Raw genomic sequence first — 19,741 nt, 5'->3', positions numbered from 1 at the left:
TTTCCTTAAATTTTCGATTAATATAAAAATTTGTTACTAATTACTCTTTTGTTACTAACTATTCTTCATCGTATTATGATAACTTCATTTAAGTTAATAACAAGTGAACTATAATAAAAAAAAAATATCTTTTACCGTCATTTAATTACTGCGTGAAACTTAAACTCAATAGTATTATAAAAATTTCAATTTACCTTGAATCAATTTCTAAAATGGATGAACTAGATAATAAATCACATCGAATACATATAAGAAATAAAATCGTCACGATGTGGCAGGAAGGAAATACTAAACAAAGAATTCATGAAGAAACTGGGTGTTCTATAAGCACAATCAGAAAATGGATGAAATTATTTGAAGAAAATGGAGAATCCGGGTTGGTTGATCAACGAAAAAAAAATAAGAGGCCTAGAAAAACTAACAAGGAAGAAGATGATTATTTAAATAACATCGCGACGCAAAACCAATTTAAAGGAAGTGAAGAGTTAGTAATTGATAGTGGTTTGAACATTTCAGCGAGAACGGTCTGGAGACGACTTAATGAACAAGGACTAGTCAATGGTAAAACATGCAAAAAAATCCTTCTCACAGAAGCTAACCGTGATCGACGAATAAATCACTGTTTGGAGTTTGCCAACTGGACTGGTGAACAGTGGGAGAAAATAATTTGGTCTGATGAAAAAGTAAATTTAATTTTTAATAATGAATTAAGAAAAAAATGAAAAAAAAGATTAACTTGTCATGAACTATTATTTTATATTTTATTTTTTCTTCAATTTATAGAGCTTCAAAAGTACTACTGACAGCAGAAAAAGAGTTTGGCGAAAAAAAAAAACAGCAGGACTGACCCTGAAAATGTTGTGGAAATAGCACGGTCTAATCGAATATCTTCCACGTATTGGGGATGTATGACCTCAGTGGGTCTGATGAAACTGGTGGAGCTCGAATTACCATTCAATTCAATTAAATATAGGAAAGTATTGAATGATGTCATGTATCCGGCAGCTAGAGAAGTTTTTCCTGTATCAGAATATCCATCGGTAACATTCATGCATGATAACAGCCCCATTCACACAGCAAATATCATTCAAGAATGGTTTGAACAACATCCTGATGTAAATGTTATTTCACATCCACCATATTCACCGGACTTAAATCCGATCGAAAATATTTGGGGTAAATTTAACCCAAAATATGTTCATTAATCTCTCGTTATTTAATACTAAAAACTAAAAATTGAACGATGAATTGCTAATAATTAATAATTTGTTATGATACGTTTTTATGATGAGATGACTACCAAATAATTTTTATATAATTATTCAGCATTAGCAAGCAACAAATGGAATCCAAAATAACGTATCACAAATAAAGATGAACTGCGTGATTATGTGACAGTTTTGTGGAACGAATTAGCTAATGGACACGATTATTGTCGTAATTCGATAAAAACTTACCGGCAAAGGTTAATTGAAGTGGTGGATAAAAATGGTTATTGGAGCAAATATTAATTTCAATGCTACGGATTAACTTTTGTTCACTTTTATTCACTGGATGTTTTATCTGTACTCTTCACTGTGTTCACTTAGACTGTTTACGTTGAACTCTAGACAAGCATAGGAAATTAGTACTCAAGAGAAATATAATTATTCATTTTTTAAACAATACTATTACTTACGTTATAACTAATACTCCAATTTTCTGTTATTTAAAATATACTACCCAACACTGTTTAATTACACACTTATTTAAATGTTATAATTTAAAATTAATATAAGTACCCTCGTTGTATATGCTAAATAATAAATTATATGCTTAAGGTTATCTTAAGCCTTAAAGCCTATGAATATCAGCCTTAAAATTTATTGACATACTACAGCACGCATACGCTTGTGTTGACAAGTATGATTTGAGCCAATGAACAAGTGGCAACTTTCAAATTTATAGTAACTTTATTATTACCCTAGATATCCCTAGTTAAACTAATTTTTCGTCGGATGTCAGCTACTTTCAGGGTCATATAATTTTTTCATTTATTTCCTATGACATTAAAATATATAAAAGTTTTAATGACATTTGGAATTGCTTCATCTCAATGGAGTTAATTAAAGTGCCTAATAAAAAACCAGGCTCATACAAATACTTGTATGGACCTTTTATTTATAATGAAGTAAGGAGATCAAACGGAAAAAAGTTTAAATGTGTTGAAAGTAGAGCGAAAAATTTATGTACGGCGACAGTGACTAAAAATGAAACAGGTTATTTTATTGAACATAATCATCCACCACCACCACTATATGAAGCTCAAAAAGAAATTGAAAGCACAGCTGATTGTTTAGCTGCAGAGTCTAAATTATCGTCATCGCAAATAATAAATTTATTGAAGAGAAAGTAATTATATTAATGTTTTGAGATATCATAAAGTTTTTTATTACTATTAAATATAAATATCCGTAGTGAATATACACTGTAAAAAAATTTTCGGAGTGAACGTGGATTATCGGATGATTTTGTATTATTTGTTTTTGTATTAAATCCTTCGGTGAAAAATTCCCTCCTAAAGAGATTTTATTTTGAAATTAAAACTTCTTATTAAAGGGAATATAGATTGAAATAAAATCCTCATGACTATGCTGAAACAACAAATTCAGATTTAAGTAAAAACAATATTTACTCTGAACTCACTCCCGATTTTTTAGAGTGTAATATTTTTTAGCAACTCCAAATAAGCTAATTAATTCTATTGGTTTTATATGCTCAGTATAAATTGATAAATACAATAAAATTCAAAGTCGTAAAAGCTGTACTATAATACAATTTGACTAAATTTTTGTTTGGAGTAGATTCGATTTGAAGTTACTCGTAATCCTAAAATACAAATTAATTTTATTAGTTGAATTTAATTTTATGTTAGTAATATTTAAATTCATATGTACCATTAGATTTATGGAATCCTTATTTTTAAGGATTGAAAATGCTCGTATGAAATCACAAAATGTAAGAACTTTAATTTCAAAAAGGAAAAAACTTCAAAAACCGAACATCCCCTTTTTTCTGAAAGACTTAAAAAACTCTATAATAAATTATTCACCAATTATGAGCATTTTTCGGGCCCAAGTAAATGCCGAGGATGGTTCGACGGCAATTATTTTTTCAACAAAAGTAATGTTTGATCGTGTTGGCACTGTTGATGAAATTAATCTACATCAAACATTTAAGGTATAATCAAATTTATGACAGATCCCACGAAAAAAGTAGGACGTTACAATTTGTCTCACTGAGAAAAATTTTTTTCTTTCGAAAAAATACTATTCAGATCAATAATTTATTAGTTTTTAAACTAAAAGAAATTAGTTGTTATGTAAATACAGAATTTCATTTAAATTTCCAATAAATTTCTTCATTCTCAGCAAAATTACTCAAGTCAAGTTAGTGTTTTAATTGCTAAGATAATTTTTGTTGTATCAAGTGATTAACTTATTGAAAATTGGCTATAAAACAATTTCTCAGCGCAAAAAAATCTACTCGTTCGAAAATTTTTTTTCTCAGTGTACAAAAGCTTACTTAAGCCAAAGATCAATATTAAATATATTATAGTGTCAATTACATGATATTGAATTTTCTCAATTATTGATTTTCCACTTGAGACAGAATAACATTGTATTTAAAATTTTAATATTTATTATTTTATTTGAATTTTATATCTATACTAATGATTATTATTTAACTAGGGCATACCATGTCTTTTTGTAGTTTGTAATTCTACGTCTAAATCATTATACACCGCCATATTACAACTAGTTTTTCGAGTACCGTCTATTAAAAATAAATTAAAATCAGTCGTGTGTGATCTTTACTTACCTATTATGGAAGCAATCCAAGATGTATTACCAAATGTCTATTTAAGAGGATGCTGGCTTAGTTACATGAGGGTATGTATAACAAAAATTTATACATAATTGTCTTAAAGATTCCGTAATTTATATTTGTAAAACGTACCAAGAACTTATTAGTTCTTCGTTTAATTTATTGAACTTTCCATGTATAATTTTGTAGTCTGCTTTATGCTGTATCAGTTTGCGGATGACCCGACACTATAATTCATAATGTTTTAATTTCTTACTCGCACTCTTTACTTTAACCCCTCTCATTATCATCTATATTAATTTTTGTTGCTGTTTGCTAATCTTTCAATAGATGGCAGCCAGAAAATGGAGATGTTTAAATTTAAAAAATGATCTTTATCACGATGTTTTATTGTCCACTTTTGTTATTCCGACGTTATCTGCTTCGCAATTTAAAAATTGTATTGATGAAATACTTGCAATAATGGAGGACAACAGAAAAAATTATAGGGACTCAATGGATGATTTGTTATTATTCATGGAATTTCTTAAAAAAATGTGGCTTCCTGTACCGAAAATAATTTCATTTCCAGAGGATATAACTTTATCTGTAGATATCTCAGAATATTTACAAAGACATTTAGGCAGTGAACTGGGAAATTTGAAGCTAAACATATTTCAATTTTCTGGTACTTTAAAAGAATAAATATCAAATAATGATTTTTTAAATTAAAAATTTTTAATATATATATATATATATATATATATATATATATATATATATATATATATATATATATATATATATATATATATATAGAGCGAGTTAGTAAACTTTGCGAAAGGTACAATAAGAATTGGATTGACATGGATAAAGGTGCAAAATACCAACTGTACGAGAATGAAACACATTTAAAAATTAATAATCATATTTTGAATAAATTGAATGCATTAGAAAATGGAATAATTTCGATGACGGAATATTTACAGACAGCGATAACACCCCCTATGCAAAAACTAATTGTATTTATGTTGAATGAACCTCAGTGTAAGTACTTCTATGGTAAATATATAATAAAAATAGAACATTGCCTCATCGCTCCAAGTTCGAGATGTGCAATCAAATAAAAATTTTTTATTAAGACATGTATATATGTTTAATATAACGTTATTTTTTATATCGTTTATGTTTTTGAATTATCCAGATCTTGGTGACAGTTTTAAAAATTTAGTTATCCCAGATGATAGAATTCATGACTAATGATGTTCATCGGTTAAGTATTCAAAGGTCAGTTGAATTTAATTATTATCTATATTTCTATAAAATATTTTTGCTTTAATTATTTTTCGTTCTTATTAAAGAAAAGGATATAAAGGAATGTAGTTGAAAACTTTTTTTTAGTCCTTTAAATTCTATTTATTTTTTTTTCATTGATTTGCAAGTTTATCCTTTTGAATCTTATTTAATTCTAAAAAAGAATATTATTGCACACCTCAAGCGCGAAAGCGCCGAGGGTGCTCTACTGTCGCTCCATTTTTGATAATTCAAAAGGATTTGAAGAAAATTTAAAATTTTTAATTATATTTTATACTTCATTTTGAAATAATATACCGGTTTCTGGTCTAGTGCAAGGATCAGACAGGGTGGAAAATTTGTAATTTCTTTTTATAGTTTTAAGCACATTTTTAGAATTTACTTGGATTTAGAAGGATTAAACAAATTTTCAGCTCTTTCCAATATCTTTTAATCATATCTTAAAAGTTGAAAATAATTGAATAGGATTCTAGTTTTTTTAAGTGTTTTTAATTTGTTTGTTAATCAGGCATTTTCATTCAGTGTTAAATCGTCTCAGTAATTCCTGACATAGTTATTTTACCTTCTACAGACGAGTATCTGGTGTAAAAGAATCAAAATGCTCTTCAATATAAATGAAGCCAATTGAATCAATTTTTCATCTTCTTCCTTGTTAGTTTTTCTAGGCCTCTTATTTTTTTTTCGTTGATCAACCAACCCGGATTCTCCATTTTCTTCAAATAATTTCATCCATTTTCTGATTGTGCTTATAGAACACCCAGTTTCTTCATGAATTCTTTGTTTAGTATTTTGTAAACGTGCGTTTTGATTTTACGATTTGAAAATCGAGCGCAAAGTCTAACTGATTCTACGGCCATCTATTAGAATAATTTGTATATTAATTAACACTTCCTTAGTCACTTGGGGGCCATGTTAGAGGCCACCTAGATCGAATTCGAACTTAGACGACAGTGGGGTAGTTCTACCCCTCTAAAAATTAAGATATAAAAGGGCCAGCAAACACTTGCTCGAAGACTGAGGCCCTGGCCATCATCTAGAGTGGACTGAGGACGCTTAGCGAGGTCCCACTCTAGCACCAGGACTCATAACAATTTATTTGAGTCGGCCTAACGATGTCCAGTCTATTAGTTTGTTATATCTAGTCATTGAGTCCAACATTCGAATTCAAGCGACACTCAAGTTCAAGGATCGACTGAACATGGATTCAAGTTCAAGCGCTGGAACCTACCGCCACGACTAAGAGTGTTCATTGTTTAAAATTAAATTAATTCTTGTGAATAATTATTTCTATAAACTGGTTCACAAAACCAAATTTTGTGAAGTTTTCGTCTGAGTGATTCGCCAAGTGTCCAGCCCGTCAGCAGCCCAGGAACCTGACCAGAATCTACGCTGAAGATCCACCATGCAGCGACGCCCGATACCATCAGTACGTCGTACTCAATAAAATCCAGATAAGATTATAATAAAATTTTATTAATTATATATCTCTCTCTTCAACGCGACATTATTTTAATATTTAATAGTTAATTTATTCTTGGTGTGTCCAGTGAAATTTACGCGCGAAATAAATTTATTATGGCTGGACACTCAATTAATTTGAAAAGGATTTAATTTTATATAAAGGGGAATTTTGTTCATATTTGGGAATTTGGTTAAATAAAATTGAATATATATAATAATTGAATTAAGCCTAAAAATTACTTTCATCACAAGTGTCTTAGAGAATAAGTTTAATTTCAGCCGCGTGTCCGGTCAAAACGAGTCGACCTACTCTCTGAGATCTATTTCCCGCGTTTCAGAACCAGCGATATAATAATTATAATTTATATTTATAATTAATAATTAATTATTGAATCGGGAAATTTTGTAACTGTGATTCGTGGCTACTGGACACGAAGTAGCAAAGGTCACCGTTATAATTTCCTTCCTGCCACATCGTGACGATTTAATTTCTTATATGTATTCGATGTGATTTATTATCTAGTTCATCCATTTTAGAAATTGATTCAACGTAAATTGAAATTTTTATAATACTATTGAGTTTAAGTTTCACGCAGTAATTAAATGATCGTAAAAGATATTTTTAACTTCCCGCTAAGAAAATCGACGATTTTCAAAAATTTCGGGAAGTTATTGTTTTCACCCCGATTTTCGAAAATCGAGTTGTCATCAGATGTCAACGTTTTGAGGTCCTAGGAAGCTATTCTGACTATTTTCAGAATGATGTCCGAGTGTGTGTATGTGTGTGTGTGTGTGTGTGGTTGTGTGTGTGTGTGTGTGTGTGTGTGTGTGTGTGTGTGTGTGTGTGTGTGTGTGTGTGTGTGTGTGTGTGTGTGTGTGCGTGTGTGCGTGTGTGTATGTATGTAAACTCTTTGTAACTTTTGAACTAATGAATTGATTTGGATGGTTGAGGTGGCAATCGAAAGAGCTTGTTGGCCATCAACTTCCCTGAAAATTTCAGATTATTTGATCGAATAGACTCGAAAATATTTGCGAATTACGAAAAAAAAAAAATTTTTTTTTTTAGTTTTTTATTGATTTATCAAAAACGACTTATACGATCGACTTCAAAATCTAATCAGCTCTAGTACTCAATAAAACGCGTCGATTGCCACCTCAAACATCAAAATCAAATAATTCGTTCGAGAGTTATCGCGGGAGAAAGAAATGGTGAAAAACGGTTTTTTCTAAATATTTTCGAAACGACTGACGCGATCAATTTCAAATTTTAATCAGCTCTAGAATTCAATAAAACGCGCCGATTGCCACGTCAACTATCGAAAACAATTGATTAGTTCAAAAGATATCGGCGTTGAAAAGTTAAAAAAATAACATTTTATGTTATTTTTTCCGGATAAATCATAATATAACGTACTAAAATGTGCCTGAAATCATACCAACTCATCTTTTTTATGGTTTCTTTTGATCATATAATGTCATCGAACTTGGTTTTTAGTTTAAATCATATTGTCAACAAAAAAATCGCTCTTTGAGGTCGAAAACAGCGGGAAGTTTTGGGGCTGGCCCGCAGGGTCAACCGACGCCCAGATTTTTTTTTTTAATATAGTTCACTTGTTATTAACTTAAATAAAGTTATCATAATACGATGAAGAATAGTTAGTAACAAAAGAGTAATTAGTAACAAATTTTTATATTAATTGAAAATTTAAGGAAAGTGACGATCGGAAAATAAAACAAATAAAATTTTAACATTTAATAAACTACTATAATTAAGTCGACTCGTTAATTAAATTAATTAAAAAAAATATATAAATTAAAAAAAATGTGTAAGATATCTTTCAATAATAAATTTGATTAATTTATTGACATAAATATTAAAATTATACATATTAATTTTCAAATGCAATTTAATTGAATTATTTTTACAAATATTTATTCTTTTAATTTTGTACAGAGACTCGTGCTAAAGAAAGAAGATTGGTAGAAGCAACAACAAATGATCTGGAGACAATTTTTGACTCTGAATGTTGGGGAGAGGTGAATATGTGGGATAAGGAGGGATGGAATAAGATTTACATTTATTTATTCAACCATACCTACATGCATATACGCATATACACATATTATTTATTTATTTTACAGACGATTGGCAGAGACAACAGGATCGAGCAGAACAAAAACTTCCAATGATTGTTTTCACAGATTTTGTGAATTGTATCACACTTTTAAGGTAATATTGAAAAAAAAATAATTAATAAAAAAATTATGTAATATTTCTTTTTCGTTTTTTAATCTTTTATTTTTATAGTTCCACAAAAATGCATCCAGAAGTGGTGAAAGGGAAAAAACGTAAAGATTTGAATATTATGAAATATTCAATAATTACTATCATGTCGTTAATTAAAGGTACGAACAAATTTTTTGGGCCTTGATGCGAAGAGGTTCATTAAGTCCATAAACTCCAAAAAATACATTACTTACATTATGAATTACTTACTATTAAACAAACAAAAAGGTGATGGTAAAATTCGAAAATATTAATTTATAATTTTAGTAATAAGTAAAGATACATTCTTTTTACATTTTTCAAATTAATTTATTTACAGTTCTCTTGGATCCGATTTTTTTATGCTGCCTATTTGTTTATACGGGTGTTGGTCAATAGACTACTACGTTAAAAAAGCAAAAAGTGTGCTATGTGTCGTTAAGTTTATAATAAATTTATATGAGTGTCCGACCGTTGGAGAAAACTGGGAAACTTTTGTCTATCATTATGATGATAAGCTTGTAAATGCTATCAAAAAAGTTCTACCATCGGTTCTCATTCGAGGATCATGGTTTCATTTTATCAAGGTATTTTATAACATTTTCCTGATGGTTTATTTTAATTTTCGATGTAAATGAAGTAATTTTATGTCATATTGATTATAAATATTGTAAAATTTTTCAGTTGTTATCACGAAAATGGCTAAGTCTTGGTCTATCAAAAGATTTTAATCATGAAGTATCCAAAATAAGTTGGATATTGAAGATTTTGCCGGAAGAGAAAATTGATGAAGCCATAAAAATAATTATAGTTGAAGCAAATAACGACGCTGAAAACTTTGAAAATTTAATTTTATATGCTAGATTTATCGAAATGTGCTCAGAATTAATTAAATGTGAAACGTTCATTAATAATAACAGAGACAATGCAATTAATAAAGCTGAATGGCACAGCATTTGTATGCTTAGAAATCTTGGCTGTAATCAATCAATACATGAATTTCTTCGTAAGTTAGATAACTTAATTAATAAATTGAATATGTAATTGAAAAAGAAAATTAATAAACTTTTCAGAATTGATTAAAAAAAATTTAAACAAGTGTGAAAAGCAGTGGAATGACATTGAAGACTTAAAAAAAAAAGAGGGGAAATAAAAATAACATCAACAATTGTGAAAAAGCTAATAAAATTTAAAAGTAAAAAACAAACTATTGTAAACTTCACGAGAGAAGTTATGACATCTTACTTTATGAATTTAATAATACTCCAATTACAGTGGCCACAGTGTACGTAGAATATTATATTAATTTATACTAATTGTAATGAGGCTAGTTAATTTCATTTAATAATGATGCAATGAAAGTTATTTCATTAGATGGTTTATTTATATTTTATAAAATAGCTATATGATATCATATAATAAATATTTTTAAAAATTGAAACTGTATCATTGAATTAAAAAAAAAAATAGTAATTATGTCATACCATTGTCATTAACTCAAGTAATCAAAATAACTTTCAAATATTACAATTGTACATTATTGAATGCCTCACTACAAAATTATTAATTTAATGATATTAAATGAAATTATCTTATAGATCGTAACGACGTGGGGAAATTAAATGGATTTCCGAATCATATACATTACTTATCATTAAATGAAGAAATGAATAATGGTAATATTCAAAAATATTAAACTATAATTTTAGTTACACCTAAAGAAATATTCTTTTGATATTTTTTTAATTAATTTCTTTACAGATATCTTCGATCCGATTTGTTTATACTGTCGATCCAAAAAAGCAATAGTTCAAATAGCCGATAAGTGTGAACATTTCGTAGGATGCTACGGGTGTTGGTTCACGGACTACTACGTTAAGAAAAACAAAAAGTGTGCTATGTGTCGTCAAGCTTATAATAAATTTATAATTGTTTCATAATAACGTATGAGAAAGCCATTAAGTGGACACTTCTGAGAGAATTTCAAGAGCCATGAAGTTCAATGAATATTTAAGTTTAAATTTAAAGAAAATGTAGTTTAAATATTACTGTTTTGTTCATTTTGTTAACAAAAAAAAGTTTGTTCAGTTAATTTAAAAATAGAAATGTTTGCTTTCATTTAACTGTTGTAATTAAAAAAATATATTAAAAAAATATTGATTTATTATTTATATTATTGACAGAATAAGGAAACTTTTCTTTCAATTTTACGTCAATGATAAAATTAGTTAATAAATTAATTAGTTTCAGACGATTTCATGCAATAGATAGATCAAGTTTTCATAGATAATTGATAAATTTTTACTCACCTCCAAAAAATTAATTTTTGCCCTAATAAATTATCTGCATTATGAATTGGAAACAATAAATTTCTTGGGACGAAAAAAACATTTGGGTCAAGAAATTATTTTCTCAGTTATAAAAAATTTATGTTTTCAATTCATAATACAAAAAATTTCTTGCGCTCAGAAATACTTATTTCTTTTGTGTATTAGAAAATTGCTAATATAAAAATTTGTTTAATATTTTCACATTAAATACTTAATTTTTTTTTATCAACATAGAAAAAAAGCTATTTTATTAAACCATTTAAATTTAATAAATTTTCTATAACTTTTATCGCAGTTGAAATAATTAAAATAAAACTACATATAAGATAATTAGTAAAAATCCGTATTGATAAAAAATTAAAAAAAAAATTTATTAAATAATAAAACAATAAAAAAAAAAAAATTGCGGTAAGTACGAATAAATTTAAAATATATTTAATTTTCTTTCATTAAACTTTTTTGTTTTTTTTCTTAATTATATTAGTATTTTTTTTTTATAATCATGAAAGAACCTACTCAAAATATCTTGATTAATAACAAAAAAAAAAAAAAAATGTATGTAAAAAAAAAAAATATGAATTGAAAAAATACGAATTGATAAAATTTAGGCATTCGCGTATGGACTGCAGTTTTACTCATGTTTATTACCTAAATTTACTATTGGAATAACTTAATAAGTACTTTGTGAGTTAATATATACGATAAAGAAAATCCTTGCAGCAGTTTCTACTTGTTATCGGAAGGACACAGTTTCCAAGCCCAGCAGATTAATTTTATAAATATTTATTTTGAAATCTAATCTTTTATGCAATTGTTTATTTATCTCAATGTTTAAATATAGATAATTATATTCATCCAAATGTTTAAAAATTGGTGTTTTTTTTTACAATTATATATTTATTCTTTTATTTATTTATCTATATTATATTTATTCTTATTTATGTTTATCCGCAATTTTTTTTACTCAGGAAATTAATTCTTTTTTTTTTTCATCTATATTTTTAATTATACAGAATTTTTTTTATCAATTTATATAATTACAAATTTTTGTTTTTGCGATTTTTTATAATTATTAGCTTAATCGAATAGATTAATGTATATTTATCTTTTTTTTTATTTGTAAATTTTTTTTTTTTAAAACATATTTACAATATGTTTTTTTTATTATGTATTTTTTATATTGTTTTTTTCATATATCAATATTTATAATTATACCAATTTTTTGTTAGCCGATTTTCAAAATGCGCGCTAGTTTTTTATCCTCAGTTTTAGTTGGCTAATTTGTTTTTCAGAGTAGTTTTCATTTTTCTGTTGTTTTTATTACCGATATATTTTTTTATCCATTTAAATTATTACCTAAGTATTTTTTTACTGTTTGTTTTTTTTTAAAATCTTTTATATTATCTATTTAAATTTAATTTTCTAAATGTTTATTTATCTTTAGTTTATTTTTGTAGTGGGTTGGATCCACTACCATTAAATAAATAAGTGATCAGTAACTCGTGGTCTAATAAACTTTATTATAAAAAAAACACTTAACTTAAACAAAATATATTGAAACCAATAATCTTTCTGCGTAGGCTACAGCTGTGGCGTATATATCAGTATTATTATTATATTATTCTTATTATCATTTATCGGCCAGGCGATAGTTTTTCCTTTCGTCGTTGGTGGCGTCGAGGCGAATTTTGGTACGGCAGTCAGCCGCTGTGGCGTGAGCGATGCGACTGAGCCACTACAACCACTCCTCCCTGAGTGAGTTTCCGCGGGAATTTTGAATGTTACCTTGCGTTTAGACGTACGCTGAGGTCTGTCCATGAAAGAGCCCCAGTGATGTAACTGCGGTTGACTAGTTTGTGACGTTGAGGTTTCAGGCTCAGGTGGAAAGTCGTCGTCGTTTTTCGAAATGTAAGCAGGTTTCAGGCGTTCGATTGATATATTCTTCTCCTTTCCGTTGATGTCCAGTTTGTACACACGATCAGTGACTCGTTCGATTATCTTATAAGGCCCAATGTATGGCGCTTCAAGTGGTGCCTTGACATGATCACAGCGCACGAAGGCGTGTGAACATGTGTCAAGATTCTTGAGGATGAATATGCGAGCTTTATTATGATGAGCCGTGGTTGTCGGTCTGAGTCCACGCATGTATTCTCGGTGCTTTCCAACGAATATCTGAGGATCCGCTGGTAATTCGGCTGATACAAAGAATTCTCCGGGAATACGAAGACAGGTTCCGTAGAGAAGTTTAGTTGGAGTTGCCTGAATGTCTTCTTTAAAACTAGTACGGAGTCCCAGTAGCACAGTTGATAAAATTTCTGTCCAGGGTTTTGGTGAGCACATCAGAGCCGTTTTTAAAGTGCGATGCATCCGCTCTACGATGCCGTTGGACTGTGGATGATATGGACTCGTACGCGTTTTATTGGCACCAACAAGTTTAGCTAGTGCTAAAAATAAAGCTGATTCGAACTGTGTGCCTTGGTCTGTTGTAATTTGAATGGGAGTACCATAGTGTGCGATCCAGTGATCAAATAGAGCCGCCACTACAGTCTCCGCAGTCATGTCTTTGATTGGAACAGCAACTGGCCAGCGAGTGAAACGATCAATCATTGTCAGACAGTATTGAAAGTCACTGACTTTAGGTAGAAAGATGATGTCGAAATGTATATGGTTGAACCTGTTGTCTGGAACGTCTAGGTGGTTCGGCTTAATTCTGTTGTGGCGATGTATCTTGGTTCTTTGACATGCGATGCATTCACGAGACCAGTTTATCGCATCTTTACGAATTCCAGGCCAGGTTTATCGTTCCCGTAGGTTTCTTGATGTTGTTTTTCCACCAGGATGCGATGGACCATGTACTACGTTGTATGCTGTTCTTCTTAAGGCTTGAGGAATGTACGGTCTGACTATATTAGAAGTTATATCAGAGTAGATTTTTACTCCTTCGATTGTAAGCTCTTAAAGCTTTAATGACGTCGAATTTTGGACCAGTTTTTTTTCTTTTTTCTTTTTTTAGGAATTTGGTTCTCTAGTTCTTCGTCATTTTGCTGAGCTTGATGTATTTCTTGTGGAGTCAGAATTGACGGCATGTCAATCGCATTGATGCGTGAAAGTGCATCTGCGACGGTGTTGTCTTCACCTTTTACGTAGACGATGTCTGTAGTAAATTGTGAAATTTATTCGAGTTGACGTGTTTGCCGCTCCGAAGCTTTGTCCAGCTTCTGTTTAAACGCGTAGATAAGAGGTTTGTGATCGGTGCGGATGACAAATTTGCGACAGTCTAGCAGGTGACGAAAAAAATTAACTGCAGCTAATACGGCGAGCAGTTCTCGATCGTACGTGCTGTAGCGAGTTTCAGTTTGGCTGAGTTTACGTGAGAAAAATCCAATGGGCTTCCACGTGCCGTTCTCCAGCTGCTCAAGTTTTGCTCCGATGGCTGTTGATGATGCGTCCGTAGTGAGAGCCAACACGGTTGTTGTTGATGGAAAAGTCAGTAGTGTTGTTGATGCTAGCAGCTGTTTGCACTTGTTGAAAGCCTCTTGCGCTTCAACAGTCCAGAGAATTTTCGTTTTATCATTTTTTATTGACTCCTTGAGGTAGTTATTGAGAGGTAGGAGCAGGTGAGCTGCATCAGGTATATTTTGACGGTAGTAATTTACCATGCCGAGAAATCTACGAAGCTCAACGATGGTTTCCGGTTTGGGATAGTTGATGATAGCTTGCACTCTGTCTGCTTTTGGTGTGTAACCCTCTGCACTGATTGTAAAACCCAAAAAGTCAATCTTTGGTTGAGCAAAGACACACTTCTTGAGGTTAATAATTATGTTATGTTGTTTGAGTCTTTCGAACAGAAGTCGCAGATGTTTTTCATGCTCTTCTTCATTGTCAGAGAATATTAAATAGTCATCTACGTATAGGAATACAAAGTCGAGGTCGCGAATGATGGAATCACCGTAGCGCTGATATGTAGCTGACGCGTTTTTTAGCCCAAAAGGCATGCCGATATATTCATAGAGTCCCCAGGGTGTTGTGATTGCGGTTTTCTCAATATCGTCAGGATGCATTGGTATTCCTAGGTACGCTTTTTCTGCATCAATCTTGGAGAAAATTTGTTTCCCCGCCAGGCGTGGAAATAAATCATTTATGTGAGGCGGTGAATAGTTGTCTCGTTCAGTGATAGTGTTCAGTGGCCTATAATCGCCACACATTCTCCAAGTACCTTTTTTTTTACGAACCATGTGGATTGGACTGGCGTATTTGCTGCTCGATGGTCTAATGATTCCCGCGTCGAGGAGTTCGTTGATCTGTTGTTTTGCTGCTGCTGCTTTCTCACTGGCAAGTCTGCGAGGTCTTGCTGTCGGCGGTGGACCGTGTGTAATAATTCGGTGCGCATAACCTTTCTTATTAATACACGATTTCGTGAGGGGTTTCGTGATCTCGATGTATTGCTCCAGTAGTTTTGTGTATTTAGGAGGTAAGTCGTTACTGATCGTGGATATATTGTAGTATTTTGCTGCTACTGTATCACCTTTTGTGGACAACTGGGTGACTGTGTCGATGAGCTGACGGTTCCCGAGGTCGATTAATAGATTGTAGGTAGTCAGGAAGTCCGCGCCTAAAATAGGTGTTGATACGTCAGCAATTATGAAGGACCAAGTGAAGTCTCGCCGTAGATTTAGATTTAGTTTGATTGTAGTTGTACCGTATGTAGCTATTTCAGATGAATTCGCTGCGTAAAGTGTGAGAGAATCTGGATTACGCTGATTGCGAAATTTACTAGCAGGCAGTATCGAGACAACTGAACCAGAGTCAATGAGAAAATTTTGCTTTGTTGTGTTATCGAATATGTGTAGACGGAGCTCTTGAGGTTGTGATGATGCGCTGTCACCGACTGCTCCAACTGATGACAGCGACGTTAATTTTCCGGCTGATTAGCTGGCTTCAAGGTAACAGAGAGCTTGCATGGCAATGTGCACTTGCGAGCTTCCGCACCGAATTTAAGATGGTAATAGCAAATACCGTTACGAGTGGGGGTGGCTGACCTGTTTCTTGACCTGTGACCTTGGTTCTGATTGTTAATCAGCTGCAATTGTTGTTGACTTTGAAGTGCGACTTGCTGGAGTTGTTGTTGGATGTTTTGTTGCTGAAGTTTGAGATCATAGATCTCTTTAACGCACGTAGCCAGTGATTGTTGTAGCTCCACGAATCTTGCTTCGCAGTTGCTCGTGTTACTTTGTGAGAAAGGACGCGCTGAGGTGGCTGCTACTTGGGGATTGGTCCCGAGAACATCGACGAAGCGGTCTGTAAACTCAGCTACTGTATCTAGTCCCAGCTTGTCAGTAGTGATTAAATGCGGTCTGATCTGAGCAGGAAGTCGATCCAGCCACATTTGTTGAAGAACTTTGTTGTCAATTCCGCCATCAGCGAGCTCGCGCATCTTACGCAGAAGCTGAGACGGTTTTTTTCCATAAAGTGTGAGTTCCTTGAACAGTTTTTTGAATTGATTCTGCCTGGAATCAGAGAGACGTGAGAGGATTGCATTTTTTATGGTTTTGCACTTATCTGCTGTGGGTTCATGGCGAATGACGTCGGCGAGTTGTTCAATGATGTCAGGTTCTAGTGCCCGAATGACATTTAGATATTTTACCTGGTCATCTTGGATGTTGCTAGTGTTGAATTCCGCTTCAACCATAATAAACCACAGATCAGGTCTCGCTTTGTTGAAAGGCGGTAATTTCCGTTTTATAGTTGTGACTTGCATATTTTGTTGAGCAGTGCGTGCAAAACCTGCAAGAAGTTGCTCGAGTGTGACGGATAAGATCTGATTGCCAAAATTTGTGTTACCTGTCTGCTGATTAAATGATTGCTGCCGCAATACTTGATTATCTACTATTGACGGAGTGGTTGTTGTTTTCGGTGTAGTACCTGTGACCGTCGTTGAAGTCTGCATGGCAGGCGGCAACTGATTATCAAATATTGTAAAGTCTTGAGGGATACCGCCGAATGCGTTGTCCTCATACTCAATCGGATTTCCCTCCTTGTCAAAACCCTTGAAGTTGTTATTCTTTGAAGGGCTGTGTACCAGTGGCATTATGTCTGTTGTATTTTTTTTTTTTTAATAGTTTTTTATTTACTATTTCACGAATCGTTGGCGTCGTTTTTTTATTTTTTTAGGTTAAATCTTTTTGGCGCGAACGTATTGCTGGACCACTTTTTGATCACGTCGGGGTCACTAAATGTAGTGGGTTGGATGCACTACCATTAAATAAATAAGTGATCAGTAACTCGTGGTCTAATAAACTTTATTATAAAAAAAAAACTTAACTTAAACAAAATATACTTAAATCAATAATCTTTTTGCGTAGGCTGCAGCTGTGGCGTATATATCAGTATTATTATTATATTATTCTTATTATCATTTATCGGCTAGGCGATAGTTTTTCCTTTCGTCGTTGGTGGCGTCGAGGCGAATTTTGGTACGGCAGTCAGCCGCTGTGGCGTGAGCGATGCGACTGAGCCGCCACATTTTACCGATTTGAACGCCACCCGTCGTGAATTTAGGGCCAATATTGTATAAGTTTGATCGAATTTGCCTCCAATCCAACGAACGAGAGCATAGAGTTGCTCAGTATTTTCACCCATCAATGCTATTATATCTGTTACAGTTATCACTCCTTTTACTTAGTATTGCAATATGTGTGTATTATTCATTCTTAACTTTTATTGTAAATTATGTAAATAATCCTGATAGTTGATTTGTATGTATCTTAGCAACCAAATAAATTTTTAACAAGCAATTTGAAGTTATTCTATTTTGTTGCCAATAAAAATAATAAAAAAAAATGTTAATTAATTCCATAAAAGGGTCTGCCCTGGCTTTCTCGTACCAGGAAGTTCGGACAGCCCTTCTTGTCCGGCTGCTTCGATTACGAGCAACTGGGTTCTGAAATACCTAGTATGACTGAGTACGCAGCCTCATTACAGGATAGAGGGAATGGTGTAATGAATTTATTTTATAGTGTCATTCTCTTCATTATAATATTATTTTATTGATTTTATTAATGTTCTGATTATTTACAAACGTGATTTACTGAATACATGGACATTTAGATTATAAGGGGAAACCAAAAGAATTATTGTATTAATATGCGTAAGTAGGAGATCCTGGGTCTGATCTCATCAGTAACATAATCGGTTTGAAGAATTTATTTTATACAATATGACTATTTCTTGTAATAAAATTTAGCAACTTGAATAATTTATCTTAATCATTTCTATCAACAAGTCAAAAAATTCCAAGATTTATATATAATTTTCAACAAATTAAAATTTAACATAATTCTAAATATAAATAACTTCGCGTTTGGCAAACTTATAATTAACTGCATGTAGACTTACATCGATGATCTTCAAATTGAGTAGGACATTCTGGACGTGGACTGCAACATACTTGATTGACCCTTTTGCAAGACTATTGACCACGACTCAATATTATAGCACAGATTTTATTACATAGATTGAAATGAAATTTATCAACTGACAATGAATAAACTGTCTAGACTTTTTCAGTAAATAAACGGACTTGGCAATTAATTAACGGATCTTACAATACAACGAATTGACTGAACTAGTACAAAAGATATGCAGCAATGTGTGCTTAGTGAGCTGGAGAGTGTAGAGTAAGGACCTCGCTAAGCGTCCTCAGCCCTTCTCTACATCTCCCAGCTGATTGCTAGATGCTAAGTGTATGCTAACTGCGTATTAACTGAGTTCATCGCTGATTGCTCGCCCTTATATAGCTATAATATCCGAGAAGGGGTCATCCACGTGACCTCGCCTGAACTTCCGTCTAGGATGTTTGGCACACTGACTCATGGGCCTCTTTCGGAGTCTCGGTGAACCGGGTAGCGAATATGCGTTGATAAGGGTGGTGTGTGAACTTAGGGGCTCCCCGAAATGACGCGACCGATTTGAGCAGTCGAACCCCTTGCTGCCCCGTTACAAAGGCTTAAAATCTACAACAGAATTAAAAAAAAAAGAGCCGAGATCCATATATGTCATATAATCTATTTGAAAGTACGAACAAAATAAATTCGAGGACGATACGAAACTGGAAATCGAAGCTCAAAGCACAAATGTAGTATTTGCAAAGAAATAGGCTATAAACTTTTTTTCAATCACAAATAATACGGAAAAAAACATGATAAAAATAATTAATTAAAAATAATGATGTTTAATTATGTAGTAGACAAAATCTAGCTTCAATTAATATTTTTTCTATTAGTGAAAAGGATAAAAATTTAAAAAAAAAAAATAATGTGAGTGAGTATAATCTAAAAAATAAAAAAGAAAAAATAACTACTATAAATATATGTTGTTAAGGTTGAAGTATTTATCCTCGTGCTAATATCAAAAGGGATTATAAAATTTATAATCTTGACCAATAGATTGCTAGGGTTTTTCAAAAGAAAATAAAGTTCACACTTTTGGGCTTCAATTTTTTTTTAAATCTCATGGAATTGAAGCC

The 19,741-nt window shown here is 31.8% G+C and overlaps 1 protein-coding gene and 1 long non-coding RNA gene across 2 annotated transcripts; both read left to right on the top strand.

The window, feature by feature from the left end:
* Nucleotides 1-2,069: 2,069 nt before the first annotated feature.
* LOC103576092 (uncharacterized) lies at nucleotides 2,070-3,983 on the top strand. Its single transcript, XM_008556135.1, has 3 exons — nucleotides 2,070-2,391; nucleotides 2,967-3,219; nucleotides 3,732-3,983. The coding sequence occupies exons 1-3, from the start codon at nucleotides 2,096-2,098 to the stop codon at nucleotides 3,957-3,959; spliced, it is 777 nt and encodes a 258-aa protein (XP_008554357.1). The 5' UTR covers nucleotides 2,070-2,095; the 3' UTR covers nucleotides 3,960-3,983.
* A 767-nt stretch (nucleotides 3,984-4,750) lies between these two features.
* On the top strand, nucleotides 4,751-10,836 carry LOC103576091 (uncharacterized). Its single transcript, XR_008404398.1, has 11 exons — nucleotides 4,751-4,893; nucleotides 5,051-5,133; nucleotides 5,669-6,586; nucleotides 8,576-8,658; nucleotides 8,764-8,851; nucleotides 8,930-9,136; nucleotides 9,228-9,474; nucleotides 9,572-9,893; nucleotides 9,961-10,172; nucleotides 10,486-10,563; nucleotides 10,649-10,836. It is a non-coding gene; the product is annotated as an uncharacterized LOC103576091 (long non-coding RNA).
* The last annotated feature ends 8,905 nt before the right edge of the window (nucleotides 10,837-19,741 follow it).

The sequence above is a fragment of the Microplitis demolitor genome, chromosome 10 (genome assembly GCF_026212275.2).
Source record: "Microplitis demolitor isolate Queensland-Clemson2020A chromosome 10, iyMicDemo2.1a, whole genome shotgun sequence".
Lineage (NCBI taxonomy): Eukaryota > Metazoa > Arthropoda > Insecta > Hymenoptera > Braconidae > Microplitis > Microplitis demolitor.
This window is presented reverse-complemented; position numbering and strand designations above follow the sequence as displayed.

Excerpts from the sequence above, each read along its gene's own strand:
- LOC103576092 (XM_008556135.1), top strand. The coding sequence starts at position 2,096 with ATGGAGTTAATTAAAGTGCCTAATAAAAAACCAGGCTCATACAAATAC. Across the intron at positions 2,392-2,966 it reads ATAAATTTATTGAAGAGAAA|GATTGAAAATGCTCGTATGA; the intron begins GTAATTATATTA and ends CTTATTTTTAAG. Across the intron at positions 3,220-3,731 it reads ATCTACATCAAACATTTAAG|GGCATACCATGTCTTTTTGT; the intron begins GTATAATCAAAT and ends TTATTTAACTAG.